At 42.8% G+C, this 27,946-nt stretch overlaps 1 protein-coding gene across 1 annotated transcript in view; it reads right to left on the reverse strand.

The window, feature by feature from the left end:
- Taf8 (TBP-associated factor 8) overlaps positions 1-27,946 on the reverse strand; it is a 113,015-nt gene that overhangs the window by 59,573 nt on the left and 25,496 nt on the right. The window contains exons 2-3 of the mRNA XM_071661480.1: positions 12,900-13,021; positions 12,266-12,420 (exon numbers count right to left, since the gene is read on the reverse strand). Of these exons, the coding sequence (XP_071517581.1) occupies positions 12,266-12,420; positions 12,900-13,021 (277 nt within the window). The remainder of the gene's footprint in view (positions 1-12,265; positions 12,421-12,899; positions 13,022-27,946) is intronic.

Consider the following 27,946-nt stretch of genomic DNA (forward strand, 5'->3'; position numbering starts at 1 on the left):
GCAAGAAAACAGACGAAAGAAATGGCCCAACCCACCCCCATACACATGTATATACACACGTCCACACACGCAAATATACATACCTACACAGCTTTCCATGGTTTACCCCGGACGCTTCACATGCCTTGATTCAATCCACTGACAGCACGTCAACCCCTGTATACCACATCGCTCCAATTCACTCTATTCCTTGCCCTCCTTTCACCCTCCTGCATGTTCAGGCCCCGACCACACAAAATCCTTTTCACTCCATCCTTCCACCTCCAATTTGGTCTCCCTCTTCTCCTCGTTCCCTCCACCTCCGACACATATATCCTCTTGGTCAATCTTTCCTCACTCATTCTCTCCATGTGCCCAAACCATTTCAAAACACCCTCTTCTGCTCTCTCAACCACGCTCTTTTTATTTCCACACATCTCTCTTACCCTTACGTTACTTACTCGATCAAACCACCTCACACCACACATTGTCCTCAAACATCTCATTTCCAGCACATCCATCCTCCTGCGCACAACTCTATCCATAGCCCACGCCTCGCAACCATACAACATTGTTGGAACTACTATTCCTTCAAACATACCCATTTTTGCTTTCCGGGATAATGTTCTCGACTTCCACACATTTTTCAAGGCTCCCAAAATTTTCGCCCCCTCCCCCACCCTATGATCCACTTCCGCTTCCATGGTTCCATTCGCTGACAGATCCACTCCCAGATATCTAAAACACTTCACTTCCTCCAGTTTTTCTCCATTCAAACTCACCTCCCAATTGACTTGACCCTCAACCCTACTGTACCTAATAACCTTGCTCTTATTCACATTTACTCTTAACTTTCTTCTTCCACACACTTTACCAAACTCCGTCACCAGCTTCTGCAATTTCTCACATGAATCCGCCACCAGCGCTGTATCATCAGCGAACAACAACTGACTCACTTCCCAAGCTCTCTCATCCCCAACAGACTTCATACTTGCCCCTCTTTCCAAGACTCTTGCATTTACCTCCCTAACAACCCCATCCATAAACAAATTAAACAACCATGGAGACATCACACACCCCTGCCGCAAACCTACATTCACTGAGAACCAATCACTTTCCTCTCTTCCTACACGTACACATGCCTTACATCCTCGATAAAAACTTTTCACTGCTTCTAACAACTTGCCTCCCACACCATATATTCTTAATACCTTCCACAGAGCATCTCTATCAACTCTATCATATGCCTTCTCCAGATCCATAAATGCTACATACAAATCCATTTGCTTTTCTAAGTATTTCTCACATACATTCTTCAAAGCAAACACCTGATCCACACATCCTCTACCACTTCTGAAACTACACTGCTCTTCCCCAATCTGATGCTCTGTACATGCCTTCACCCTCTCAATCAATACTCTCCCATATAATTTACCAGGAATACTCAACAAACTTATACCTCTGTAATTTGAGCACTCACTCTTATCCCCTTTGCCTTTGTACAACGGCACTATGCACGCATTCCGCCAATCCTCAGGCACCTCACCATGAGTCATACATACATTAAATAATATATATACATATATATATATATATATATATATATATATATATATCTTTCTTTCTTTCATACTATTCACCATTTCCCGCATTAGCGAGGTAGTGTTGAGAACAGAGGACTGGGCCATTGAGGGAATATCCTCACCTGGGCCCCTTCTCTGTTCCCTCTTTTGGAAAATTAAAAAAAAAAAAAAAAAAAAAAAAAAAAAGTGAGAGGGGAGGATTTCCAGCCCCCCGCTCCCTCCCCTTTTAGTCGCCTTCTACGACACGCAGGGAATACGTGGGAAGTATTCTTTCTCCCCTATCCCCAGGGATATATAAATATATATAAATATATATATATATATATATATATATTTTTTTTTTTTTTTTTTTTTTTTTTTATACTTTGTCGCTGTCTCCCGCGTTTGCGAGGTAGCGCAAGGAAACAGACGAAAGAAATGGCCCAACCCCCCCCCATACACATGTACATACACACGTCCACACACGCAAATATACATACCTACACACCTTTCCATGGTTTACCCCAGACGCTTCACATGCCCTGATTCACTCCACTGACAGCACGTCAACCCCTGTATACCACATCGCTCCAATTCACTCTATTCCTTGCCCTCCTTACACCCTCCTGCATGTTCAGGCCCCGATCACACAAAATCTTTTTCACTCCATCTTTCCACCTCCAATTTGGTCTCCCTCTTCTCCTCGTTCCCTCCACCTCCGACACATATATCCTCTTGGTCAATCTTTCCTCACTCATTCTCTCCATGTGACCAAACCATTTCAAAACACCCTCTTCTGCTCTCTCAACCACGCTCTTTTTATTTCCACACATCTCTCTTACCCTTACGTTACTTACTCGATCAAACCACCTCACACCACACATTGTCCTCAAACATCTCATTTCCAGCACATCCATCCTCCTGCGCACAACTCTATCCATAGCCCACGCCTCGCAACCATACAACATTGTTGGAACCACTATTCCTTCAAACATACCCATTTTTGCTTTCCGAGATACTGTTCTCGACTTCCACACATTTTTCAAGGCTCCCAAAATTTTCGCCCCCTCCCCCACCCTATGATCCACTTCCGCTTCCATGGTTCCATCCGCTGACAGATCCACTCCCAGATATCTAAAACACCTCACTTCCTCCAGTTTTTCTCCATTCAAACTCACCTCCCAATTGACTTGACCCTCAACCCTACTGTACCTAATAACCTTGCTCTTATTCACATTTACTCTTAACTTTCTTCTTCCACACACTTTACCAAACTCAGTCACCAGCTTCTGCAGTTTCTCACATGAATCAGCCACCAGCGCTGTATCATCAGCGAACAACAACTGACTCACTTCCAAGCTCTCTCATCCCCAACAGACTTCATACTTGCCCCTCTTTCCAGGACTCTTGCATTTACCTCCCTAACAACCCCATCCATAAACAAATTAAACAACCATGGAGACAGCACACACCCCTGCCGCAAACCTACATTCACTGAGAACCAATCACTTTCCTCTCTTCCTACACGTACACATGCCTTACATCCTCGATAAAAACTTTTCACTGCTTCTAACAACTTGCCTCCCACACCATATATTCTTAATTACCTTCCACAGAGCATCTCTATCAACTCTATCATATGCCTTCTCCAGATCCATAAATGCTACATACAAATCCATTTGCTTTTCTAAGTATTTCTCACATACAATCTTCAAAGCAAACACCTGATCCACACATCCTCTACCACTTCTGAAACCGCACTGCTCTTCCCCAATCTGATGCTCTGTACATGCCTTCACCCTCTCAATCAATACCCTCCCATATAATTTACCAGGAATACTCAACAAACTTATACCTCTGTAATTTGAGCACTCACTCTTATCCCCTTTGCCTTTGTACAATGGCACTATGCACGCATTCCGCCAATCCTCAGGCACCTCACCATGAGTCATACATACATTAAATAACCTTACCAACCAGTCAACAATACAGTCACCCCCTTTTTTAATAAATTCCACTGCAATACCATCCAAACCTGCTGCCTTGCCGGCTTTCATCTTCCGCAAAGCTTTTACTACCTCTTCTCTGTTTACCAAATCATTTTCCCTAACCCTCTCACTTTGCACACCACCTCGACCAAAACACCCTATATCTGCCACTCTGTCATCAGACACATTCAACAAACCTTCAAAATACTCATTCCATCTCCTTCTCACATCACCACTACTTCTTATCACCTCCCCATTTACGCCCTTCACTGAAGTTCCCATTTGCTCCCTTGTCTTACGCACCCTATTTACCTCCTTCCAGAACATCTTTTTATTCTCCCTAAAATTTACTGATAGTCTCTCACCCCAACTCTCATTTGCCCTTTTTTTCACCTCTTGCACCTTTCTCTTGACCTCCTGTCTCTTTCTTTTATACTTCTCCCACTCAATTGCATTTTTTCCCTGCAAAAATCGTCCAAATGCCTCTCTCTTCTCTTTCACTAATACTCTTACTTCTTCATCCCACCACTCACTACCCTTTCTAAACAGCCCACCTCCCACTCTTCTCATGCCACAAGCATCTTTTGCGCAATCCATCACTGATTCCCTAAATACATCCCATTCCTCCCCCACTCCCCTTACTTCCATTGTTCTCACCTTTTTCCATTCTGTACACAGTCTCTCCTGGTACTTCCCCACACAGGTCTCCTTCCCAAGCTCACTTACTCTCACCACCTTCTTCACCCCAACATTCACTCCTCTTTTCTGAAAACCCATACTAATCTTCACCTTAGCCTCCACAAGATAATGATCAGACATCCCTCCAGTTGCACCTCTCAGCACATTAACATCCAAAAGTCTCTCTTTCGCACGCCTGTCAATTAACACGTAATCCAATAACGCTCTCTGGCCATCTCTCCTACTTACATAAGTATACTTATGTATATCTCGCTTTTTAAACCAGGTATTCCCAATCATCAGTCCTTTTTCAGCACATAAATCTACAAGCTCTTCACCATTTCCATTTACAACACTGAACACCCCATGCATACCAATTATTCCCTCAACTGCCACATTACTCACCTTTGCATTCAAATCACCCATCACTATAACCCGGTCTCGTGCATCAAAACCGCTAACACACTCATTCAGCTGCTCCCAAAACACTTGCCTCTCATGATCTTTCTTCTCATGCCCAGGTGCATATGCACCAATAATCACCCACCTCTCTCCATCAACTTTCAATTTTACCCATATTAATCGAGAATTTACTTTCTTACATTCTATCACATACTCCCACAACTCCTGTTTCAGGAGTATTGCTACTCCTTCCCTTGCTCTTGTCCTCTCACTAACCCCTGACTTCACTCCCCAGACATTTCCAAACCACTCTTCCCCTTTACCCTTGAGCTTCGTTTCACTCAGAGCCAAAACATCCAGGTTCCTTTCCTCAAACATACTACCTATCTCTCCTTTTTTCACATCTTGGTTACATCCACACACATTTAGGCATATATATATATTTATATATATATATATTTTATTTATTATTTATTATACTTTGTCGCTGTCTCCCGCGTTTGCGAGGTAGCGCAAGGAAACAGACGAAAGAAATGGCCCAACCCCCCCCCCATACACATGTATATACATACGTCCACACACGCAAATATACATACCTACACAGCTTTCCATGGTTTACCCCAAACGCTTCACATGCCTTGCTTCAATCCACTGACAGCACGTCAACCCCGGTATACCACATCGCTCCAATTCACTCTATTCCTTGCCCTCCTTTCACTCTCCTGCATGTTCAGGCCCCGATCACACAAAATCTTTTTCACTCCATCTTTCCACCTCCAATTTGGTCTCCCTCTTCTCCTTGTTCCCTCCACCTCCGACACATATATCCTCTTGGTCAATCTTTCCTCACTCATCCTCTCCATGTGCCCAAACCACTTCAAAACACCCTCTTCTGCTCTCTCAACCACGCTCTTTTTATTTCCACACATCTCTCTTACCCTTACGTTACTCACTCGATCAAACCACCTCACACCACACATTGTCCTCAAACATCTCATTTCCAGCACATCCATCCTCCTGCGCACAACTCTATCCATAGCCCACGCCTCGCAACCATACAACATTGTTGGAACCACTATTCCTTCAAACATACCCATTTTTGCTTTCCGAGATAATGTTCTCGACTTCCACACATTCTTCAAGGCCCCCAGGATTTTCGCCCCCTCCCCCACCCTATGATCCACTTCCGCTTCCATGGTTCCATCCGCTGCCAGATCCACTCCCAGATATCTAAAACACTTCACTTCCTCCAGTTTTTCTCCATTCAAACTCACCTCCCAATTGACTTGACCCTCAACCCTACTGTACCTAATAACCTTGCTCTTATTCACATTTACTCTTAACTTTCTTCTTCCACACACTTTTCCAAACTCAGTCACCAGCTTCTGCAGTTTCTCACATGAATCAGCACACCAGCGCTGTATCATCAGCGAACAACAACTGACTCACTTCCCAAGCTCTCTCATCCCCAACAGACTTCATACTTGCCCCTCTTTCCAAAACTCTTGCATTTACCTCCCTAACAACCCCATCCATAAACAAATTAAACAACCATGGAGACATCACACACCCCTGCCGCAAACCTACATTCACTGAGAACCAACCACTTTCCTCTCTTCCTACACGTACACATGCCTTACATCCTTGATAAAAACTTTTCACTGCTTCTAACAACTTTCCTCCCACACCATATATACTTAATACCTTCCACAGAGCATCTCTATCAACTCTATCATATGCCTTCTCCAGATCCATAAATGCTACATACAAATCCATTTGCTTTTCTAAGTATTTCTCACATACATTCTTCAAAGCAAACACCTGATCCACACATCCTCTATCACTTCTGAAACCACACTGCTCTTCCCCAATCTGATGCTCTGTACATGCCTTCACCCTCTCAATCAATACCCTCCCATATAATTTACCAGGAATACTCAACAAACTTATACCTCTGTAATTTGAGCACTCACTCTTATCCCCTTTGCCTTTGTACAATGGCACTATGCACGCATTCCGCCAATCCTCATGCACCTCACCATGAGTCATACATACATTAAATAACCTTACCAACCAGTCAACAATACAGTCATCCCCTTTTTTAATAAATTCCACTGCAATACCATCCAAACCTGCTGCCTTGCCGGTTTTCATCTTCCGCAAAGCTTTCACTACCTCTTCTCTGTTTACCAAATCATTTTCCCTAACCCTCTCACTTTGCACACCACCTCGACCAAAACACCCTATATCTGCCACTCTATCATCAAACACATTCAACAAACCTTCAAAATACTCACTCCATCTCCTTCTCACATCACCACTACTTGTTATCACCTCCCCATTTGCGCCCTTCACTGAAGTTCCCATTTGCTCCCTTGTCTTATGCACTTTATTTACCTCCTTCCAGAACATCTTTTTATTCTCCCTAAAATTTAATGATACTCTCTCACCCCAACTCTCATTTGCCCTTTTTTTCACCTCTTGCACCTTTCTCTTGACCTCCTGTCTCTTTCTTTTATACATCTCCCACTCAATTGCATTTTTTCCCTGCAAAAATCGTCCAAATGCCTCTCTCTTCTCTTTCACTAATACTCTTACTTCTTCATCCCACCACTCACTACCCTTTCTAAACAACCCACCTCCCACTCTTCTCATGCCACAAGCATCTTTTGCACAATCCATCACTGATTCCCTAAATACATCCCATTCCTCCCCCACTCCCCTTACTTCCATTGTTCTCACCTTTTTCCATTCTGTACTCAGTCTCTCCTGGTACTTCCTCACATAGGTCTCCTTCTCAAGCTCACTTACTCTCACCACCCTCTTCACCCCAACATTCACTCTTCTTTTCTGAAAACCCATACAAATCTTCACCTTAGCCTCCACAAGATAATGATCCGACATCCCTCCAGTTGCACCTCTCAGCACATTAACATCCAAAAGTCTCTCTTTCGCACGCCTGTCAATTAACACGTAATCCAATAACGCTCTCTGGCCATCTCTCCTACTTACATAAGTATACTTATGTAAGTATACTAGTAAGTATACACCGTCACCACCACCGTCTGCCACACGGCCGTGGACATCATCACCCGCACCACCACCAGCGACACCACCGTCACGAAAGTCGAGGCCAAGTACAAGACGAAGGTCGCCGAGGTCGTTGTGTACCGCACAGACGTCGTGGACGTCACCAAGACGGTTGTTGACCTGGTGTACTCGACGGTCGTGGTCGCGGTGGACGTGGAGGAGGTCGAACACGTCGTCCACACCGTGGCGTTCACGGCCATCACTACCGTGACCAGCTTCTCTTCCCTCTAACACACCGTCGCCCACACACTCACTCAGCTGGTCCAGACCACTGTTTGTAAGAAGTGGTAGGGTTGCTCCCTCCCTCCCATCCACCCACACACTCACTCAGCTGCTCCAGACCACTGTTTGTAAGAAGTGGTAGGGTCGCTCCCTCCCACCTACCCACTAACTCGCTCACTCAGCTGCTCCAGACCACTGTAAGGAGTGGTAGGGTCGCTCCCTCCCACCTACCCACCCGCCCACTCACTCACTCACCACTGCCTGAACACTCCCTCCCTACATGTATCATCTCTAAAAACGGCGTGGAATGGTGTGATCCCAATAAAGAATTTTATTTTATATATATATATATATATATATATATATATATATATATATATATATATATATATATATATATATATATATATATATATATATATATATGGATGGAATGATTAGAGAGATAAAAGCAAATCTAGGGAAAAGGGGTCCAGAGATGGATTGTGGCAGAGATATGGTTTTAGTGTCGAGCCAGTTTGCAGATGATACTGTGTTGTTTGCTGAGAGAGGAAGAGTTGCACAAGGCTGTATATGTGTTGCATGATGTGTGTAAGTATAGGTGATTGAAAGTGAAAGCAAGTAAAAGTAAAGCAATGGTGTTTGAATGGAAACAGTGAAAGTATAGATGTTTCAAACCATATAGTGAAAGAAGAAAGTGTACTAAATTGTGATATGGATATAAGGGAAAAAAGAATGGAAAAAGTTTGAGAATTTAAGTATCTAGGTGCTGTCTTGGGTAAGTGTGGTGATATGGTAGGAGATAAGCAGTACAGGGTAGAAGACACACTGTGTCCCTTAATGGGATAATGAAGGGTAAAGGTGTAAGTATAGAAGTGAAGAGAGGATTAAGGGACAACATAGTCCTTCCAACCCTGACCTATGTAGCCAAAACATTGACATGGAATGAATCACAGAGGCTGTGGAAATGAGCTATGTGAGAAGAGCATATGGTGTGACTAGAGAGAATGAGGAAAGAAATGAAAAGGTGTATGAGAGATGTGGTATGGCAGGGAATGCAAAGTGGAGTGGAAGAATGGGTGAAACGAAATACTTTGAGGTGACTTGGGCATGTGGAAAGAATGCAGGACTGGGAGTTTACAAGGAGAGTGTATGATAGTACAATTAAAGGAGTTGGTGTGAGTGGAAGACCACATGTGACATGGGCAAATAGGGTGTAGGAATACTGGAGGGAGAGTATCAGTGGAAGAATGTGTGGAATGGTGTACGTGAGGAAGGTATGTTTGGACAGGGTTAAATGGAGTATCTTTTGCCGTGGCCACCTCTTGATAGACAGAAGCATCTGTCATCATTCTAAAGAACAACAGGGCACATTTACAGTGGTGGCGGATTCATGTGAGAAACTGCAGAAGCTGGTGACGGAGTTTGGTAAAGTGTGTGGAAGAAGAAAGTTAAGAGTAAATGTGAATAAGAGCAAGGTTATTAGGTACAGTAGGGTTGAGGGTCAAGTCAATTGGGAGGTGAGTTTGAATAGAGAAAAACTGGAGGAAGTGAAGTGTTTTAGATATCTGGGAGTGGATCTGTCAGCGGATGGAACCATGGAAGCGGAAGTGGATCATAGGGTGGGGGAGGGGGCGAAAATTTTGGGAGCCTTGAAAAATGTGTGGAAGTCGAGAACATTATCCCGGAAAGCAAAAATGGGTATGTTTGAAGGAATAGTAGTTCCAACAATGTTGTATGGTTGCGAGGCGTGGGCTATGGATAGAGTTGTGCGCAGGAGGATGGATGTGCTGGAAATGAGATGTTTGAGGACAATGTGTGGTGTGAGGTGGTTTGATCGAGTAAGTAACGTAAGGGTAAGAGAGATGTGTGGAAATAAAAAGAGCGTGGTTGAGAGAGCAGAAGAGGGTGTTTTGAAATGGTTTGGGCACATGGAGAGAATGAGTGAGGAAAGATTGACCAAGAGGATATATGTGTCGGAGGTGGAGGGAACGAGGAGAAGAGGGAGACCAAATTGGAGGTGGAAAGATGGAGTGAAAAGGATTTTGTGTGATCGGGGCCTGAACATGCAGGAGGGTGAAAGGAGGGCAAGGAATAGAGTGAATTGGAGCGATGTGGTATACAGGGGTTGACGTGCTGTCAGTGGATTGAATCAAGGCATGTGAAGCGTCCGGGGTAAACCATGGAAAGCTGTGTAGGTATGTATATTTGCGTGTGTGGACGTGTGTATGTACATGTGTATGGGGAGGGTTGGGCCATTTCTTTCGTCTGTTTCCTTGCGCTACCTCGCAAACGCGGGAGACAGCGACAAAGTATAAAAAAAAAAAAAAAAAAAAAATGTCTTCCAACGTGCCTGAGAAAGGGTGTCTTCCATCATGCCAAAAAGGATATTTTGTTGTTTAACAGATGACAATTGGTTATGGTGTGGTAGAACCACCAAGTGATAAGGTTTTCTGGTGTAGCATACAAATGACAAGTGGTCATGGTGTGCCAAAACCACCAAATTATATTTTCTGGTTTGGCAATACTTAATCATGTTTATGACACACACCAAGAACTGAAGTTCATTTGTCAGCAATGGCAAGGCTAGTATACCTGGCTATATGAAAAATTTCTCCAAAAATAATTTTTCTAATTGGAACTTGTGGGGAGATTTAAGTTCTAGGAATCTTTGGTTTATTTTTATTTTTTTAATTTTGCTTTGTCACTGTCTCCCGCGTTTGCCAGGTACAAACACAGACATATACATATACACACATGTACATAATTCATACTGTCTGCCTTTATTTATTCCCATCGCCACCTCGCCACACATGAAATAACATCCCCCTCCCCCCTCATGTGCGCGAGGTAGCGCTAGGAAAAGACAAGAAAGGCCCCATTCGTTCACACTCAGTCTCTAGCTGTCACGAAATAATGCCCGAAACCACAGCTCCCTTTCCACATCCAGGCCCCACACAACTTTCCATGGTTTACCCCAGACGCTTCACATGCCCTGATTCAATCCACTGACAGCACGTCGACCCCGGAATACCACATCGATCCAATTCACTCTATTCCTTGCCCACCTTTCACCCTCCTGCATGTTTAGGCCCCGATCACTCAAAATCTTTTTCACTCCATCTTTCCACCTCCAATTTGGTCTCCCACTTCTCCTCGTTCCCTCCATCTCCGACACATATATCCTCTTGGTCAATCTTTCCTCACTCATTCTCTCCATGTGCCCAAACCATTTCAAAACACCCTCTTCTGCTCTCTCAACCACGCTCTTTTTATTTCCACATATCTCTCTTACCCTTACACTACTTACTCGATCAAACCAACTCACACCACATATTGTCCTCAAACATCTCATTTCCAGCACATCCACCCTCCTGCGCACAACTCTATCCATAGCCCATGCCTCGCAACCATATAACATTGTTGGAACCACTATTCCTTCAAACATACCCATTTTGCTTTCCGAGATAATGTTCTCGACTTCCAAACATTCTTCAAGGCTCCCAGGATTTTCGTCCCCTCCCCCACCCTATGATTCACTTCCGCTTCCATGGTTCCATCTGCTGCCAGATCCACTCTCAGATATCTAAATCACTTTACTTCCTCCAGTTTTTCTCCATTCAAACTTACCTCCCAACTGACTTGACCCTCAACCCTACTGTACCTAATAATCTTGCTCTTATTCACATTTACTCTTAACTTTCTTCTTTCACACACTTTACCAAACTCAGTCACCAGCTTCTGCAGTTTCTCACATGAATCAGCCACCAGCGCTGTATCATCAGCGAACAACAACTGACTCACTTCCCAAGCTCTCTCATCCCCAACAGACTTCATACTTGCCCCTCTTTCCAAAACTCTTGCATTCACCTCCCTAACAACCCCATTCATAAACAAATTAAACAACCATGGACACATCACACACCCCTGCTGCAAACCTACATTCACTGAGAACCAATCACTTTCCTCTCTTCCTACACGTACACATGCCTTACATTCTCGATAAAAACTTTTCACTGCTTCTAACAACTTGCCTCCCACACTATAAATTCTTAGTACCTTCCACAGAGCATCTCTATCAACTCTATCATATGCCTTCTCCAGATCCATAAATGCTTCATACAAATCCATTTGCTTTTCTAAGTATTTCTCACATACATTCTTCAAAGCAAACACCTGATCCATCTACCACTTCTTTGGTATGCTGTCATATTCAAAAAAATCTGAAAGATGCAAACAAATGTGAGTTTCTGGAAATTGAAGGAGACAGTCGGGATTATGCGCTGAGTACTAAGTGTCACTGGCATGCAGTCATTCTCGGAAAAGAAAAAAAAAGAAACATACCAGTAGGTGTGAGTATCTGGAAACTGAGGTAGATGGTCAGGAATATGTCCTGGATGAGTCTTCTTGTCCCCTACCTGCAGCACATTGTGTTGCTTTAAATCTACTTGTTGGGCAGGAGAAGCAATAACAACTCGGTTTTGACGAAGCCTGAAAGCCTGTTTGTAAGAATTTACCATTAAGAATAATGCTCTTTTGCAAATTTTGAGAAAAAATTATTAACTAGGTAACAAGTGTCTGACCTATTCACTAGCTTTGTTTGGTGATTGGGATAATCATGAAAAAATGGACACTGTTGATAAGGAAAGATCAACATAGCAATAATGACAAAAAGCTGAAACGTATAAACAAGGAGAGCTGCAATTAATGTAAAGCAAACAGGAACCTGACATAAAAGGGCGGAAAATAGAGAAGTATGAGAAGATACAAAGTGGAAAAACTACACATATACAGGGTGAAAATGTGTGGTAATGAATAAGTACAAAGGGTATTCTGAATAGGTCAAGTGCTTTTAATGTAAAAAAAAGGAAAAAGAAATTGCAGGAAGTATAAGTAAATGAATAAGACCCAGCATATCATAAAATATTCATAAATCCTTCTACAAAAATATTCTTAAAATAAAATCAAGGAAACCAACCTGTAATCCTTCAATATTAATGCCCATATCTACGAGAGCCATAACAACATCAGCAACTACAGGTTCTGTCCGATAAGCCTGTTCACAATACGCTTTACTGCTACGACCAATCTCAAAAATCACTGCAAGAGAAATTGATTATCAGTGCCATAATTCCATTTTTTTTCAATATTAGCTGAAATGAGAGAGGCTACTAAATGCCCATGTCATGGCAATTTCATATATGATATTTACATGAGAAAGACAGACAACTGGAGGCCTGAATGGCCCACGACTGGGTTGTCTGGTAAAAAAGGGTAACAGAAAAATCTTAACAAGAAAATCTAATTCCACTCAGCTGTTTTTTAAGCTATCACCGACTCCCCACTGCTGCTTAGTCTTCTACTGTTCCCATTACTGCTGTTGTCTATACAGTTTATTTCTGTTGTTTTACTCAAGAGTATACCTGAATTTATGAAATATTTGTCTAAATGGTTTTTGAAGGTATTTAAAGTCTTAGCATTCACTATGTCTGATGGTAACTTATTCTAGTGCTCAACACACCTACAGAAAAAGAAACTTTTTCCCTTGTCCATTCTACATCTTTTAGCTTTTGAGTTTTACTCCATTTGTCCTGGTAACTGTATTTTCTGCATTTTGAAAAGATGTTTGTGATTTCTGTCATTGAACTTGTTCAGAATTTTGAACATTTGGATTAAATCGCCAAGAAGTCTACGTATGCCAGAATTCTAAGGGAATTGGATCAATTTTGTCGTGTGTCTTTGTACTTACTCCAATTTTTCTCATCTTAATAGTTGCGGGACCAAAACTGGACTTCATATTCAAGTCATGGTCTTACTAGAGAATTAGTAAGAGAATTGTTTCTGGTGTCTTGTAATCTATGTACCTGGCTATGAAACCTAACATTTGGGTGCCTTTTTTATTTGCTGCTTGACACTGCTTAGTGTACTTCAGATTATTGCTAATGACAACTCCAAGGTCCTCTTCTTCCTTTACTTTAGTTTCCAAAGTATGCAGTTGTAACACATATTCTTGTCTCCAATGTGCATACCTTTACACTTGTCTACATTAAACTTCATTTACCAACTGTCTAACCACTCTACTTGTAAGGTAAGATCTCTTTGAATCATTTCACAGTCCTGCCTATTTACAGCTCTACCTCCTAGTTTAGTATTGTTAGTAAATTTGGAAATCTTAGATATGACACCAAGTTCTAGGCCATTTATGTATATCATGAAAAGAACTGGACTTAGGACCGACCCCCTGTGGCACACCAATCGTTAGGTCTAGCCAGTCTGGGGCTTCGCCGTTTAATATTACATAATGCTTTCTTCTGATAAGCCAATCTCTAATCCTGTACAGAGTTCTTGACTGATTCCGTACGTTTTGAGTTTATGTAAAAGTCTCTTGTGAGGTACTTTCCTGAAAACCTTTTGAAAATATAAATATACTACCGTACATCAGACGGTACTTTTTCATCCCAATTCTGATAAATGACATTAAAAAATTCCAGAAAATTTTTGATGCAAGATCCTATACTATGGAAACCGTGTTGGTTGTCTGATATAATTTTGTGATTTAGAAACTTGACAATTCTATCCAATATTTTTTCAATCCTTTTCCCTAAAACTGACGTAAGGCTCATTGGGCATTACTTCAAAGCATACTTTTTCTCTTTATACATACATACATATATACATAATACATATATATAGATGAAAGCCGGCAAGGCAGCAGGTTTGGATGGTATTGCAGTGGAATTTATTAAAAAAGGGGGTGACTGTATTGTTGACTGGTTGGTAAGGTTATTTAATGTATGTATGACTCATGGTGAGGTGCCTGAGGATTGGCGGAATGCGTGCATAGTGCCATTGTACAAAGGCAAAGGGGATGAGAGTGAGTGTTCAAATTACAGAGGTATAAGTTTCTTGAGTATTCCTGGTAAATTATATGGGAGGGTATTGACTGAGAGGGTGAAGGCATGTACAGAGCATCAGACTGGGGAAAAGCAGCGTGGTTTCAGAAGTGGTAGAGGATGTGTGGATCAGGTGTTTGCTTTGAAGAATGTATGTGAGAAATACTTAGAAAAGCAAATGGATTTGTATGTAGCATTTATGGATCTGGAGAAGGCATATGATAGAGTTGATAGAGATGCTCTGTGGAAGGTATTAAGAATATATGGTGTGGGTGGCAAGTTGTTGGAAGCAGTGAAAAGTTTTTATCGAGGATGTAAGGCATGTGTACGTGTAGGTAGAGAGGAAAGTGATTGGTTCTCAGTGAATGTAGGTTTGCGGCAGGGGTGTGTGATGTCTCCATGGTTGTTTAATTTGTTTATGGATGGGGTTGTTTGGGAGGTGAATGCAAGAGTTTTGGAAAGAGGGGCAAGAATGAAGTCTGTTGTGGATGAGAGAGTTTGGGAAGTGAGTCAGTTGTTGTTCGCTGATGATACAGCGCTGGTGGCTGATTCATGTGAGAAACTGCAGAAGCTGGTGACTGAGTTTGGTAAAGTGTGTGAAAGAAGAAAGTTAAGAGTAAATGTAAACAAGAGCAAGGTTATTAGGTACAATAGGGTTGAGGGTCAAGTCAATTGGGAGGTAAGTTTGAATGGAGAAAAACTGGAGGAAGTAAAGTGTTTTAGATATCTGGGAGTGGATCTGGCAGCGGATGGAACCATGGAAGCGGAAGTGAATCATAGGGTGGGGAAGGGGGCGAAAATCCTGGGAGCCTTGAAGAATGTGTGGAAGTCGAGAACATTATCTCGGAAAGCAAAAATGGGTATGTTTGAAGGAATAGTGGTTCCAACAATGTTGTATGGTTGCGAGGCGTGGGCTATGGATAGAGTTGTGCGCAGGAGGGTGGATGTGCTGGAAATGAGATGTTTGAGGACAATGTGTGGTGTGAGGTGGTTTGATCGAGTAAGTAATGTAAGGGTAAGAGAGATGTGTGGAAATAAAAAGAGCGTGGCTGAGAGAGCAGAAGAGGGTGTTTTGAAATGGTTTAGGCACATGGAGAAAATGAGTGAGGAAAGATTGACCAAGAGGATATATGTGTCGGAGGTGGAGGGAACAAGGAGAAGTGGAAGACCAAATTGGAGGTGGAAAGATGGAGTGAAAAAGATTTTGAGTGATCGGGGCCTGAACATGCAGGAGGGTGAAAGGCGGGCAAGGAATAGAGTGAATTGGATGGATGTGGTATACTGGGGTTGACGTGCTGTCAATGGATTGAATCAGGGCATGTGAAGCGTCTGGGGTAAACCGTGGAAAGTTGTGTGGGGCCTGGATGTGGAAAGGGAGCTGTGGTTTCGGGCATTATTGCATGACAGCTAGAGACTGCGTGTGAACGAATGGGGCCTTTGTTGTCTTTTCATAGTGCTACCTCGCACACATGAGGGGGGAGGGGGATGGTATTCCATGTGTGGCGAGGTGGCGATGGGAATGAATAAAGGCAGACAGCGTGAATTGTGTGCATGGGTATATATGTATGTGTCTGTGTGTGTATATATATGTGTACATTGAGATGTATGGGTATGTATATTTGCGTGTGGGGACGTGTATGTATATACATTGTGTATGGGGGTGGGTTGGGCCATTTCTTTCGTCTGTTTCCTTGCACTACCTCGCAAACGCGGGAGACAGTGACAAAGCAAAATAAAAAAAATAAATATATATATATATATATATATATATATATATATATATATATATATATATATATATATATATATAATGTGAATATATATATAATGTGAATGTTGGGGTGAAGAGGGTGGTGAGAGTAAGTGAGCTTGGGAAGGAGACTTGTGTGAGGAAGTACCAGGAGAGACTGAGTACAGAATGGAAAAAGGTGAGAACAATGGAAGTAAGGGGAGTGGGGGAGGAATGGGATGTATTTAGGGAATCAGTGATGGATTGCGCAAAAGATGCTTGTGGCATGAGAAGAGTGGGAGGTGGGTTGATTAGAAAGGGTAGTGAGTGGTGGGATGAAGAAGTAAGAGTATTAGTGAAAGAGAAGACAGAGGCATTTGGACGATTTTTGCAGGGAAAAAGTGCAATTGAGTGGGAGATGTATAAAAGAAAGAGACAGGAGGTCAAGAGAAAGGTGCAAGAGGTGAAAAAGAGGGCAAATGAGAGTTGGGGTGAGAGAGTATCATTAAATTTTAGGGAGAATAAAAAGATGTTCTGGAAGGAGGTAAATAAGGTGCGTAAGACAAGGGAGCAAATGGGAACTTCAGTGAAGGGCGCAAATGGGGAGGTGATAACAAGTAGTGGTGATGTGAGAAGGAGATGGAGTGAGTATTTTGAAGGTTTGTTGAATGTGTTTGATGATAGAGTGGCAGATATAGGGTGTTTTGGTTGAGGTGGTGTGCAAAGAGAGAGGGTTAGGGAAAATGATTTGGTAAACAGAGAAGAGGTAGTAAAAGCTTTGCGGAAGATGAAAGCCGGCAAGGCAGCAGGTTTGGATGGTATTGCAGTGGAATTTATTAAAAAAGGGGGTGACTGTATTGTTGACTGGTTGGTAAGGTTATTTAATGTATGTATGACTCATGGTGAGGTGCCTGAGGATTGGCGGAATGTGTGCCTAGTGCCATTGTACAAAGGCAAAGGGGATAAGAGTGAGTGCTCAAATTACAGAGGTATAAGTTTGTTGAGTATTCCTGGTAAATTATATGGGAGGGTATTGATTGAGAGGGTGAAGGCATGTACAGAGCATCAGATTGGGGAAGAGCAGTGTGGTTTCAGAAGTGGTAGAGGATGTGTGGATCAGGTGTTTGCTTTGAAGAATGTATGTGAGAAATACTTAGAAAAGCAAATGGATTTGTATGTAGCATTTATGGATCTGGAGAAGGCATATGATAGAGTTGATAGAGATGCTCTGTGGAAGGTATTAAGAATATATGGTGTGGGAGGCAAGTTGTTAGAAGCAGTGAAAAGTTTTTATCGAGGATGTAAGGCATGTGTACGTGTAGGAAGAGAGGAAAGTGATTGGTTCTCAGTGAATGTAGGTTTGCGGCAGGGGTGTGTGATGTCTCCATGGTTGTTTAATTTGTTTATGGATGGGGTTGTTAGGGAGGTGAATGCAAGAGTTTTGGAAAGAGGGGCAAGTATGAAGTCTGTTGGGGATGAGAGAGCTTGGGAAGTGAGTCAGTTGTTGTTCGCTGATGATACAGCGCTGGTGGCTGATTCATGTGAGAAACTGCAGAAGCTGGTGACTGAGTTTGGTAAAGTGTGTGAAAGAAGAAAGTTAAGAGTAAATGTGAATAAGAGCAAGGTTATTAGGTACAGTAGGGTTGAGGGTCAAGTCAATTGGGAGGTGAGTTTGAATGGAGAAAAACTGGAGGAAGTGAAGTGTTTTAGATATCTGGGAGTGGATCTGGCAGCGGATGGAACCATGGAAGCGGAAGTGGATCATAGGGTGGGGGAGGGGGTGAAAATTCTGGGAGCCTTGAAGAATGTGTGGAAGTCGAGAACATTATCTCGGAAAGCAAAAATGGGTATGTTTGAAGGAATAGTGGTTCCAACAATGTTGTATGGTTGTGAGGCGTGGACTATGGATAGAGTTGTGCGCAGGAGGATGGATGTGCTGGAAATGAGATGTTTGAGGACAATGTGTGGTGTGAGGTGGTTTGATCGAGTAAGTAACGTAAGGGTAAGAGAGATGTGTGGAAATAAAAAGAGCGTGGTTGAGAGAGCAGAAGAGGGTGTTTTGAAATGGTTTGGTCACATGGAGAGAATGAGTGAGGAAAGATTGACCAAGAGGATATATGTGTCAGAGGTGGAGGGAACGAGAAGAGGGAGACCAAATTGGAGGTGGAAAGACGGAGTGAAAAAGATTTTGTGTGATCGGGGCCTGAACATGCAGGAGGGTGAAAGCAGGGCAAGGAATAGAGTGAATTGGAGCGATGTGGTATACCGGGATTGACGTGCTGTCAGTGGATTGAATCAAGGCATGTGAAGCGTCTGGGGTAAACCATGGAAAGCTGTGTAGGTATGTATATTTGCGTGTGTGGACGTATGTATATACATGTGTATGGGGGTGGGTTGGGCCATTTCTTTCGTCTGTTTCCTTGCGCTACCTCGCAAACGCGGGAGACCGGCAAAAAAAAAAAAAAAATATATATATATATATATATATATATATATATATATATATATATATATATATATATATATATATATATATTTTTTTTTTTTTTTGTCGCTGTCTGCCGCGTTTGCGAGGTAGCACAAGGAAACAGATGAAAGAAATGGCCCAACCCACCCCCATACACATGTATATACATACATCCACACACGCAAATATACATACCTACACAGCTTTCCATGGTTTACCTCAGACGCTTCACATGCTCTGATTCAATCCACTGACAGTACGTCAACCCCGGTATACCACATCGATCCAATTCACTCTATTCCTTGCCCTCCTTTCACCCTCCTGCATGTTCAGGCCCCGATCACACAAAATCTTTTTCACTCCATCTTTCCACCTCCAATTTGGTCTCCCACTTCTCCTCGTCCACTCCACCTCCGACACATATATCCTCTTGGTCAATCTTTCCTCACTCATTCTCTCCATGTGCCCAAACCATTTCAAAACACCCTCTTCTGCTCTCTCAACCACGCTCTTTTTATTTCCACACATCTCTCTAACCCTTACGTTACTTACTTGATCAAACCACCTCACACCACACATTTTACCCATTTTTGCTTTCCGAGATAATGTTCTCGACTTCCACACATTCTTCAAGGCTCCCAGAATTTTCGCCCCCTCCCCCACCCTATGATCCACTTCCGCTTCCATGGTTCCATCCGCTGCTAAATCCACTCCCAGATATCTAAAACACTTTACTTCCTCCAGTTTTTCTCCATTCAAACTTACCTCCCAACTGACTTGACCCTCAACCCTACTGTACCTAATAACCTTGCTCTTCTTCACATTTACTCTTAACTTTCTTCTTTCACACACTTTACCAAACTCAGTCACCAGCTTCTGCAGTTTCTCACACGAATCAGCCACCAGCGCTGTATCATCAGTGAAAAACAACTAACTCACTTCCCAAGCTCTCTCATCCCCAACAGACTTCATACTTGCCCCTCTTTCCAAAACTCTTGCATTCACCTCCCTAACAATCCCATCCATAAACAAATTAAACAACCATGTAGACATCACACACCCCTGCCGCAAACCTACATTCACTGAGAACCAATCACTTTCCTCTCTTCCTACACGTACACATGCCTTACATCCTCGATAAAAACTTTTCACTGCTTCTAACAACTTGCCTCCCACACCATATATTCTTAATACCTTCCACAGAGCATCTCTATCAACTCTATCATATGCCTTCTCCAGATCCATAAATGCTACATACAAATCCATTTGCTTTTCTAAGTATTTCTCACATACATTCTTCAAAGCAAACACCTGATCCACACATCCTCTTCCACTTCTGAAACCACACTGCTCTTCCCCAATCTGATGCTCTGTACATGCCTTCACCCTCTCAATCAATACCCTCCCATATAATTTACCAGGAATACTCAACAAACTTATACCTCTGTAATTTGAGCACTCACTCTTATCCCCTTTGCCTTTGTACAATGGCACTATGCACGCATTCCGCCAATCCTCAGGCACCTCACCATGAGTCATACATACATTAAATAACCTTACCAACCAATCAACAATACAGTCACCCCCTTTTTAATAAATTCCACTGCAATACCATCCAAACCTGCTGCCTTGCCGGCTTTCATCTTCCGCAAAGCTTTTACTACCTCTTCTCTGTTTACCAAATCATTTTCCCTAACCCTCTCACTTTGCACACCACCTCGACCAAAACACCCTATATCTGCCACTCTATCATCAAACACATTCAACAAACCTTCAAAATACTCACTCCATCTCCTTCTCACATCACCACTACTTGTTATCACCTCCCCATTTGCGCCCTTCACTGAAGTTCCCATTTGCTCCCTTGTCTTACGCACTTTATTTATCTCCTTCCAGAACATCTTTTTATTCTCCCTAAAATTTAATGATACTCTCTCACCCCAACTCTCATTTGCCCTTTTTTTCACCTCTTGCACCTTTCTCTTGACCTCCTGTCTCTTTCTTTTATACATCTCCCACTCAATTGCATTTTTTCCCTGAAAAAATCGTCGAAATGCCTCTCTCTTCTCTTTCACTAATAATCTTACTTCTTCATCCCACCACTCACTACCCTTTCTAATCAACCCACCTCCTACTCTTCTCATGCCACAAGCATATATATATATATTTATATATGTTGCTTTGTCGCTGTCTCCCGCGTTTGCGAGGTAGCGCAAGGAAACAGACGAAAGAAATGGCCCAACCCACCCCCATACACATGTATATACATACACGTCCCCAGACGCAAATATACATACCCATACATCTCAATGTACACATATATATACACACATAGACATATACATATATACACATGCACACAATTCACACTGTCTGCCTTTATTCATTCCCATCGCCACCTCGCCACACATGGAATAACATCCCCCTCCCCCTCTCATGTGTGCGAGGTAGCGCTAGGAAAAGACAACAAAGGCCCCATTCGTTCACACTCGGTCTCTAGCTGTCATGCAATAATGCCCGAAACCACAGCTCCCATTCCACATCCAGGCCCCACAGAACTTTCCATGGTTTACCCCAAACGCTTCACATGCCCTGATTCAATCCATTGAAAGCACGTCGACCCCAGTATACCACATCCATCCAATTCACTCTATTCCTTGCCTACCTTTCACCCTCCTGCATGTTCAGGCCCCGATCACTCAAAATCTTTTTCACTCCATCTTTCCACCTCCAATTTGGTCTCCCACTTTTCCTCGTTCCCTCCACCTCCGACACATATATCCTCTTGGTCAATCTTTCCTCACTCATTCTCTCCATGTGACCAAACCATTTCAAAACACCCTCTTCTGCTCTCTCAACCACGCCCTTTTTATTTCCACACATCTCTCTTACCCTTACATTACTTACTCGATCAAACCACCTCACACCACATATTGTCCTCAAACATCTCATTTCCAGCACATCCATCCTCCTGCGCACTACTCTATCCATAGCCCACGCCTCGCAACCATATAACATTGTTGGAACCACTATTCCTTCAAACATAGCCATTTTTGCTTTCCGAGATAATGTTCTCGACTCCCACACATTCTTCAAGACTCCCAGAACTTTCACCCCCCTCCCCCACCCTATGATTCACTTCCGCTTCTATGGTTCCATCCGCTGCCAGATCCACTCCCAGATATCTAAAACACTTTACTTCCTCCAGTTTTTCTCCATTCCAACTTACCTCCCAATTGACTTGACCCTCAACCCTACTGTACCTAATAACCTTGCTCTTATTCACATTTACTCTTAACTTTCTTCTTTCACACACTTTACCAAACTCAGTCATCAGCTTCTGCAGTTTCTCACATGAATCAGCAAACAACAACTGACTCACTTCCCAAGCTCTCTCATCCACAACAGACTGCATACTTGCCCCTCTTTCCAAAACTCTTGTATTCACCTCCCTTATAACCCCATCCATAAACAAATTAAACAACCATGGAGACATAACACACCCCTGCCACAAACCTACATTCACTGAGAACCAATCACTTTCCTCTCTTCCTACACGTACACATGCCTTACATCCTCAATAAAAACTTTTCACTGCTTCTAACAACTTACCTCCCACACCATATATTCTTAATACCTTCCACAGAGCATCTCTATCAACTCTATCATATGCTTTCTCCTGATCCATAAATGCTACATACAAATCCATTTGTTTTTCTAAGTATTTCTCACATACATTCTTCAAAGCAAATACCTGATCCACACATCCTCTACCACTTCTGAAACCACACTGCTCTACCCCAATCTGATGCTCTGTACATGCCTTCACCCTCTCAATCAATACCCTCCCATATAATTTACCAGGAATACTCAACAAACTTTTTTTCTTTTTCTTGTCGCTGTCTCCCGCGTTTGCGAGGTAGCGCAAGGAAACAGACGAAAGAAATGGCCCAACCCACCCCCATACACATGCCTTGATTCAATCCACTGACAGCACGTCAACCCCGTTATACCACATCGCTCCAATTCACTCTATTCCTTGCCTCCTTTCACCCTCCTGCATGTTCAGGCCCCGATCACTCAAAATCTTTTTCACTCCATCTTTCCACCTCCAATTTGGTCTCCCACTTCTCCTCGTTCCCTCCACCTCCGACACATATATCCTCTTGGTCAATCTTTCCTCACTCATTCTCTCCATGTGACCAAACCATTTCAAAACACCCTCTTCTGCTCTCTCAACCACGCCCTTTTTATTTCCACACATCTCTCTTACCCTTACATTACTTACTCGATCAAACCACCTCACACCACATATTGTCCTCAAACATCTCATTTCCAGCACATCCACCCTCCTGCGCACTACTCTATCCATAGCCCACGCCTCGCAACCATATAACATTGTTGGAACCACTTCAAACATACCCATTTTTGCTTTCCGAGATAATGTTCTCGACTCCCACACATTCTTCAAGACTCCCAGAACTTTCACCCCCCTCCCCCACCCTATGATTCACTTCCGCTTCTATGGTTCCATCCGCTGCCAGATCCACTCCCAGATATCTAAAACACTTTACTTCCTCCAGTTTTTCTCCATTCAAACTTACCTCCCAATTGACTTGACCCTCAACCCTACTGTACCTAATAACCTTGCTCTTATTCACATTTACTCTTAACTTTCTTCTTTCACACACTTTACCAAACTCAGTCATCAGCTTCTGCAGTTTCTCACATGAATCAGCAAACAACAACTGACTCACTTCCCAAGCTCTCTCATCCACAACAGACTGCATACTTGCCCCTCTTTCCAAAACTCTTGTATTCACCTCCCTAACAACCCCATCCATAAACAAATTAAACAACCATGGAGACATAACACACCCCTGCCACAAACCTACATTCACTGAGAACCAATCACTTTCCTCTCTTCCTACACGTACACATGTCTTACATCCTCAATAAAAACTTTTCACTGCTTCTAACAACTTACCTCCCACACCATATATTCTTAATACCTTCCACAGAGCATCTCTATCAACTCTATCATATGCCTTCTCCTGATCCATAAATGCTACATACAAATCCATTTGTTTTTCTAAGTATTTCTCACATACATTCTTCAAAGCAAATACCTGATCCACACATCCTCTACCACTTCTGAAACCACACTGCTCTACCCCAATCTGATGCTCTGTACATGCCTTCACCCTCTCAATCAATACCCTCCCATATAATTTACCAGGAATACTCAATAAACTTTTTTTTTTTTTTTTGTCGGTCTCCCGCGTTTGCGAGGTAGCGCAAGGAAACAGACGAAAGAAATGGCCCAACCCACCCCCATACACATGCCTTGATTCAATCCACTGACAGCACGTCAACCCCGTTATACCACATCACTCCAATTCACTCTATTCTTTGCCCTCCTTTCACCCTCCTGCATGTTCAGGCCCCGATCACACAAAATCTTTTTCACTCCATCTTTCCACCTCCAATTTGGTCTCCCTCTTCTCCTCGTTCCCTCCACCTCCGACACATATATCCTCTTGGTCAATCTTTCCTCACTCATTCTCTCCATGTGACCAAACCATTTCAAAACACCCTCTTCTGCTCTCTCAACCACGCTCTTTTTATTTCCACACATCTCTCTTACCCTTACGTTACTTACTCGATCAAACCACCTCACACCACACATTGTCCTCAAACATCTCATTTCCAGCACATCCATCCTCCTGCGCACAACTCTATCCATAGTCCACGCCTCGCAACCATACAACATTGTTGGAACCACTATTCCTTCAAACATACCCATTTTTGCTTTCCGAGATAATGTTCTCGACTTCCACACATTCTTCAAGGCTCCCAGAATTTTTGCCCCCTCCCCCACCCTATGATCCACTTCCGCTTCCATGGTTCCATCTGCTGCCAGATCCACTCCCAGATATCTAAAACACTTCACTTCCTCCAGTTTTTCTCCATTCAAACTCACCTCCCAATTGAATTGACCCTCAACCCTACTGTACCTAATAACCTTGCTCTTATTCACATTTACTCTTAACTTTCTTATTTCACACACTTTACCAAACTCAGTCACCAGCTTCTGCAGTTTCTCACATGAATCAGCCACCAGCGCTGTATCATCAGCGAGCAACAACTGACTCACTTCCCAAGCTCTCTCATCCCCAACAGACTTCATACTTGCCCCTCTTTCCAAAACTCTTGCATTCACCTCCCTAACAACCCCATCCATAAACAAATTAAACAACCATGGAGACATCACACACCCCTGCCACAAACCTACATTCACTGAGAACCAATCACTTTCCTCTCTTCCTACACGTACACATGCCTTACATCCTCGATAAAAACTTTTCACTGCTTCTAACAACTTTCCTCCCACACCATATATTCTTAATACCTTCCACAGAGCATCTCTATCAACTCTATCATATGCCTTCTCCAGATACCTTCCCTGCGGAGGAGTACCTTGGAGGGGAACCATCAGCTGGATGAGTGGCACGTACATCCTCTACAGTGGCGCGTACATCCTCTACAGTGGCGCGTACATCCTCTACAGCTGCATCTACATTCCTACCAAGACATACACATCATCTACAGAAAGTGAACTGACGTGAGTCAGAGGATCATCTCGTCCCCATCACATCATTCAGAGCGATACCAGTTTGCATCAGCCTCCACTCTTGCCTGCAGTAGCATGCTTTCTGACATGTTTCATGAGCTCCTCTTCGCCAAAGGAACTACCTTGGCCCACCAGTGATGCTACTATGTTTGTGAATCAAGAACCATTGCAACACAAACCTCGCCAGGTGGTAGAGTGTCCCGCAGTGTATCGAGACAGACTTCCCCAGAACTTTTTTTTAAAGGGGAAGTAAATGTTTATAGTTGTGTTACTGGAGTGATAGTTTTCATACATGGTGCTTTGACAAGAAAATAGTGAAATTGGAAAAAATGTAGCTTAGACATTGAAGCTTATTGATACAGTGGTTAAATTGATGAGAACTACTATTGACGTTTGTGTAAATAAATTAAACATTTCCTTTCCATAGCCAGAGGTTGAACCATTATGTGACATTCATTTTTTCATTTCATTTCAAGCTAGAAGTTTCAGTTTTCTAAATTGTTTCTTACATTTTTCATATGTATATACATGTATGTGTGTGTGTGTGTATATGTGCGTGTGTGTGTGTATGTGTGTGTATGTGTATATATATATGTACATTATCCCTGGGGATAGGGGTGAAAGAATACTTCCCACGCATTCCTTGCGTGTCGTAGAAAGCGACTAGAGGGGACGGGAGCGGGGGGCCAGAAATCCTCCCCTCCTTGTATTTTTTAACTTTCTAAAATGGGAAACTCAACAAACTTATACCTCTGTAATTTGAGCAATCACTTTTATCCCCCTTGCCTTTGTACAATGGCACTATGCAAGCATTTCGCCAATCCTCAGGCACCTCACCAAGAGTCATACATACATTAAATAACGTTACCAACCAGTCAACAATAAAGTCACCCCCTTTTTTAATAAATTCCACCGCAGTACCATCCAAACCCGCTGCCTTGCCAGCTTTCATCTTCCGCAAAGCTTTTGCTACCTCTTCTCTGTTTACCAAATCATTTTCCCTAACCCTCCCACTTTGAACAGCACCTCAACCAAAACACCCTATATCTGCCACTCTATCATCAAACACATTCAACAAACCTTCAAAATACTCACTCCATCTCCTTCTCACATCACCACTACTTGTTATCACCTCCCCTTTAGCCCCCTTCACTTAAGTTCCCATTGATTCCCTTGTCTTACGCACTTTATTTACCTCCTTCCAAAACATCTTTTTATTTTCCCTAAAATCTAAAGATACTCTCTCATCCCAACTCTCATTTGCCCTCTTTTTCACCTCTTGCACCTTTCTCTTGACTTCCTGCCTCTTTCTTTTATACATTGCCTAGTCATGTGCATTATTTCCCTGCAAAACATCTTACTTCTTCATCCCACCTCTCACTACCCTTTCTAATCTGGCCACCTTCCATGCTTCTCATGCCACAAGCATCTTTTGCACAAGCCATCACCGCTTCCCTAAATACATCCCATTCCTCCCCCGCTCCCCTTAAGGCCTTTGTTCTCATCTTTTTCCATTCTATACTCAGTCTCTCCTGGTACTTCCTCACACAAGTCTTCTTCCCATGCTCACTTACTCTCACCACTCTCTTCACCCCAACATTCTTCTTTTCTGAAAACCTCTACAAATCTTCACCTTCGCCTCCACTAGATAATGATCAGACATTCCTCCAGTTGCACCTCTCAGCACATTAACATCCAAAAGTCTCTCTTTTGCACGCCTATCAATCAACACGTAATCCAATAACGCTCTCTGGCCATCTCTCCTACCTACATACGTATACTTATGTATATCTCTCTTTTTAAACCAGATATTCCCAATCACCAGTCCTTTTTCAGCACACAAATCTACAAGCTTTTCACCATTTCCATTTACAACACTGAACACCCCATGTACACCAATTATTTCCCCAACTGCCACATTACTCACCTTTGCAGTCAAATCACCCATCACAATAAACCGGTCTCGTGCATCAAAACTACTAATACACTTACTCAGCTGCTCCCAAAACACTTGCCTCTCATGATCTTTCTTTTCATGCCCAGGTGCATATGCACCAATAATCACCGATGGCATCTCTCTCCATCCACTTTCAGTTTTACCCATATCAATCTAGAATTTACTTTCTTAAACTCTATCACATACTCCCAGCACTCCTGTTTCAGGAGTAGTGCTACTCCTTCCCTTGCTCTTGTCCTCTCACTAACCCGACTTTACTACCAAGACATTCCCAAACCACTGTTCCCCTTTATCCTTGAGCTTCATTTCACTCAGAACCAAAACATCTAGATTCCTTTCCTCAAA

This window comes from Panulirus ornatus, chromosome 73 (assembly GCF_036320965.1).
Source record: "Panulirus ornatus isolate Po-2019 chromosome 73, ASM3632096v1, whole genome shotgun sequence".
NCBI classification, from domain to species: domain Eukaryota; kingdom Metazoa; phylum Arthropoda; class Malacostraca; order Decapoda; family Palinuridae; genus Panulirus; species Panulirus ornatus.